The sequence below is a fragment of the Frankliniella occidentalis genome, unplaced genomic scaffold (genome assembly GCF_000697945.3).
Source record: "Frankliniella occidentalis isolate FOCC.00 unplaced genomic scaffold, Focc_3.1 Scaffold5608, whole genome shotgun sequence".
Classification (NCBI taxonomy): Eukaryota; Metazoa; Arthropoda; class Insecta; order Thysanoptera; family Thripidae; genus Frankliniella; species Frankliniella occidentalis.
Genome location: NW_026272646.1, coordinates 4,267 through 8,659, shown reverse-complemented (window position 1 = coordinate 8,659; position 4,393 = coordinate 4,267). Strand labels below are relative to the sequence as shown.

The 4,393-nt window shown below is 57.5% G+C and overlaps 1 protein-coding gene across 1 annotated transcript; it reads right to left on the bottom strand.

Moving 5' to 3' along the window:
• Window positions 1–240: 240 nt before the first annotated feature.
• Window positions 241–3,908, bottom strand: LOC113208834 (uncharacterized). Its single transcript, XM_052277059.1, has 8 exons — window positions 3,747–3,908; window positions 3,267–3,339; window positions 3,012–3,179; window positions 2,052–2,250; window positions 1,620–1,882; window positions 1,120–1,207; window positions 782–1,021; window positions 241–561 (listed from the first exon to the last, which is right to left on the bottom strand). Exons 2-8 carry the CDS (start codon window positions 3,309–3,311, stop codon window positions 449–451), a joined length of 1,116 nt encoding a protein of 371 aa, XP_052133019.1. The 5' UTR covers window positions 3,312–3,339; window positions 3,747–3,908; the 3' UTR covers window positions 241–448.
• Window positions 3,909–4,393: the final 485 nt, after the last annotated feature.

The window sequence follows — 4,393 nt, the reverse complement described above, 5'->3', positions numbered from 1 at the left end:
AAATAATTAAAACTGTCAGTATTGCCGTAACACAGCAACACAATGAAATTTGAAATGATAAAAATCAGTACGGTAATCTCGATTTTCATTAAATCTAAATCCTCTCGTCCAAACCTCTCAGCAGAGAGAGGTCTGGACGTGACATTCTTAGCTTAACAATCTTGAGGCATCTATACTCATCACAGACATCCCTCCTAAACATGACTCACACTCGAACATTACGATTTACATCTAAACCTATGGTTGTCCACTGCACAGCACTAGAGGATCACTCGCCCGCCCTGGCGGGGCCTCCCCCTGACCACCCTGCGTAATGACCAGAGGGCTCGGGCTCTTGCCTGACGTGGCGAGGCGAGGCGCAGCGTAGCTTCGATGGCATGACTTCCTCTGGCGCTTACAGCCGAGGAGGTTTAAATTAGAAAGTAAGAGAAGGGCCGCGGCTGGTCGCTCAGTCCCACTCGCCGATATACATTGTACGGGGCTGCGGGGGGATGTACGCCCTGGTGGGGATGCGGAGGCGGCCGTAGATGTGGTTGTAAGGGGAGTCTAGGGCCTCGGAATCTGCAACACAAGCAACGACGGCGTGTGAGGCGAGTCATGCGGAGAGGAGTGCGTAGCAGGTGCACACAATACACGCAGTGCTACAGGAAACTGGACTGGAGCAGTCTCTGGAAATGAATAATAGTGCAAATAAAAACCGCCACTGACCGGGAAAAGTGTCTATAACCCAGGTAAGCAGGAGAGTGGGAAAAGATCCAGTTGCTCGTCATCATCCGCTTACCCATGCCGCTGTCGTAGGAGCGGGCGTGCCACATGTGGGGCTGGTGAGGGGGCGGGGGGAGGAAGTGGGGGTTGCCCGGGAGGGGCAGCCGCCCGTAGGGGTTGTGGAGTGAGTGCAGGAGCTCCTGCTGCCGCTGCTGCTGCTGCTGGTCCCGGCTCTCGCGCTGCTGCTGCTCCTTGCCGGACTTGGACTTGCCGAAGTTGGGTACCCTAGCTCGGAGGCCGCAGTAGTACGGGTCGTCTGGGAACACGAGAGGGAAAAAGACCGAATCGGTATGGCGTATGCCTGTTATAGAGGTACGTAGTGTAAAATTGCATTCACAGGGAATTCAAACTCACCAAACTTCTTGGCGTCCTTCTTGTTCTGGCCACGTGATGAAGGGAAGGGCTTCAGGCGGTTCTCATCCTCGATGTCATCGTAGTCAGGCTACAAGTAGGGGCAGATTTAAACTCAAAGCGTGAGCAAAGTGTCCATTTCAAGATTAATTGCAAAATAGCGACATTTTCACAAAAGCCAGGGAGTTTTGGGTTGCGGGTGTGGTGGCATGTGGGGCCAAAAATGGAAACTTTGGAGGGAGGTATTTGTGCAGGGAATTTTCCAACCGCAGTTAATCTCCAACTCAAAACTTCCTGTGAGGGAAAATCAAATCGCTCGCCGCGCTTCGCATGGCTCCCCCCCGCCCCGGCGAGAGCGGCGAGGAAGGCAGTACGAAAGCGCGGGCTCCAGGACACGAGCCGGAGGAAACGCAGGAAGAAAAAAAGCAGGAACGGGTGTAAACCTTGGTGACGAAAATCTGGGGAAGGGAGCGTCTGGCCGCAGCGAGGGCCGCCTTGCCCACCTTGGGAATGTCGTGCGGGTAAGGCGTGTTGTCGCGGGGCGGCAGCTTGGGCGGCTTGTCGGAGCGCCGGCCCAGCTTGTGGGCCTGGCCGAGCGCCTGCCCCAGCGCCTGCCCCAGCGCGTGGGCCGGCGGCGGCCCGTGCTGGCCGCTCTCCCTCGCGCCCGACGAGGAGCCCGACGAGCCGCCGCTGCCCGCCACGCTGTAGGGGTCCTCGTCCGGGATGGGGATGCGCGGCCTGTTGCGGATGTCCATGACGCGTTTCACTGCGGGGCAGAGAGAGAGAGAGAACAGGGCGGTTAGAAAGCGATGTCGAGAGGCATTTGGAATGGAATTCCCTGTGGACACCCATAACGGAATGCAGGTTGACCATACCCACGGAGGGCGGGGATTCCTTATCACGGAGAATCGGTTAAATATGGCAAAGGCGCTCACCTGGAGGCAACTTGGACTTCAGCATGTCCATGGCGACCACGTTGATGACGAGGATCCAGATGGGGCAGTCGAGCAGGTCCGGCTCGGCGCGGACGAAACCCACGGCCGACAGGCACTGGCACTCTAGGCGGCGCCGGTCGGGGTAGGCGCGCCGCAGCTCGCGGGACACGTTCTGCTGGAACTTCTTCATGTCGAAGAGCTGCGGGCAGAGAGAAGGGAGCACGGTCAGCATAGGCGAGTCGAGTGGGGAGGGGGCGCCTGCGAGGGACGCAGTAAGCAAGCCCGCCGCGCGGCTCCGCACGTTGGGTCGCCTGCCCGGCCAGGCGCGCCCCGGGACCAGGGCAGCCCGAGCAGTGAGAGGACGCGGGAGACAGAGAGATAGAGAGGCGCGTCGCGTCGAACCAGGACAGTCCCAGAGCGCGCCGCACTCGGCTCTCCTAGTGATTGAGACCACAACCAGAGGCGTTGCGCTCGTCGGATGGCCGCCGCCCGACCAGGGGCAGCCCGTCAAGACAATAGGCAAATGAAAACGGGGTCCGCGCCGCACCGCGCCACACGGTGCAGCCGCTATTGTCTCCCGGCCGGCTGCAGTCGTACAAGTTAAGTAGTGAAATCTCCCCCCGGGGGTGCCGCGCCGTACACATCACCGCGACAGCCAGTCATTTGTTATCGTCCAGCCGGGCCTCCAGAGGAGCCCAGTCGCAGAGATAGAATTGTCCTCGTTCAGTGCCAATATTGTTTTGACCTTAGTTTTTTTTTGCCGTGGGAATTTGTGGAGATTTAAAGAATGAAGTATTTCTTAGTCCCGTCCTGGGTTGTTTAAAGGAATACTTCACTTAAAAAAGTAGTATCCCCCCCCCAAAAAAAAAACTCAAGGAAAAAGTCATGAAAATTTCAGAAAAAAATCGATGTACGATTGCATATAGTAAAGGACCCCTCGGGTTGTTCTCCGTCACGTACCTTGACGGGCTTCTCCATCTCGAGGGCACAATTGGGCAGCTTGAGCACGTCGTTGCCGATGGCCGTCTCGTCGCTCGTGCCCGGAGCCGTGCTCTTGACGTACACGTTGCACTTGGAGACGCGCTTCACCAGGATGTTGCCTTGGTCGTCCATCTTTACCTTGATGCCCTGCAAGTCCGCGACAAAGTGACGGGCGTGATTATATTGCCAATTTTAGCCGGAGCGGGGAGAACGGTATAAATTGAATGCACTCACGTGACCGATGTGCCGTTTGAGCTCTTCAGTCTTTTGGTCCCTCATCGGGTTGTCGAAGCCGCACAAACCAATCCTGCAAACATTCAGAAAACGCACTCTAAGAAAAGCAGTGTGCACGGGGCCAGAGAGCACAAGGTGCAAGGAATGAAGCTGCCGCGCACTAAAAGGGCGCTCTGCCTCCCCACCAAGCCCTGCCCCGCCCCGCCGCTCCAGTCGGCTGACGGCCGTGACACCGGTTGGTACGACTGTGTAGCAGATGCATTGCGAGCCTAGACCCCCCGCGGAGAGCAGCTCACCGAGGATCAAGATTTTTTTTCCATCTCATGACAAGTCACTAGATGTAGCCGTCCATGGGCGTCGCGCCCCGACCATTCTAGGTGGTATTTGTGTTGATGGGCGGGGCGCGCAATACCATAGACTATAGACTGCAAAACTCGTGCAAAACCCACACGACATGAGCAAGGAGCAAACGCCACTTACCGAAATCCGTCGAAGCCGTCGTCGGAACCGTTGACGGTGAGCACTGGTGCGCGCGCGTACGCCTTGGCCACGCGCCTGTTCCTCTCCAAGACGATCACCTTCGCCCAGATCTCGTCGTCGATCTGTGTCCATTTGTCCAGCACCTCCTGGATGTGGTCCTGGAACAACGAGAAATGGCAATGTTAGTCAGTGTTTTCCCCGCGAACAGGAAAGTTTTGTAGCTCGCGTGTCTCCTTCTGGCGGCGGAAAGTTGCGAGCGCGTGCCGGATGACTTTCTGGACTTTTTCCAAAAGACCCGCGGGGCGGTTGGGGTTGAGCAGCGCGAGCGGGTCCCAAGGCCTCGGCGGTAACGAACACATCGCGCAGCCCAGCGCAGCGCAGCAGCGCCATGCTTGAAAAATCTCATATCCGGCCGAAGTGCACAACGCTTCCATTTCATTTCCGAGGGAGCGACACGAGCGAAGGGGAGGAAGCAGGGGGACGGAAGGGGAAGCCGCGGTGGACTCGGGCGGCACGCTCCGCGCTAAATCCGCGCAGCACTATGCCGTGTGTATTACGACGATTATGAAACGGCGCCTTCTAGTCGAGCGACTCTTCAGAAAAGAGGAACGAGGCGTGTTTTTTTGGGGTGGAGACACAACTTTCAA

Coding starts and splice junctions, on each gene's coding strand:
- LOC113208834 (XM_052277059.1), bottom strand. CDS start 3,311: ATGAGGGACCAAAAGACTGAAGAGCTCAAACGGCACATCGGTCAC. Junction 1,883..2,051: donor GAAGTCCAAGTTGCCTCCAG/GTGAGCGCCTTT, acceptor TCTGCCCCGCAG/TGAAACGCGTCATGGACATC. Junction 1,208..1,619: donor ACCCGCACGACATTCCCAAG/GTGGGCAAGGCG, acceptor CCCTACTTGTAG/CCTGACTACGATGACATCGA.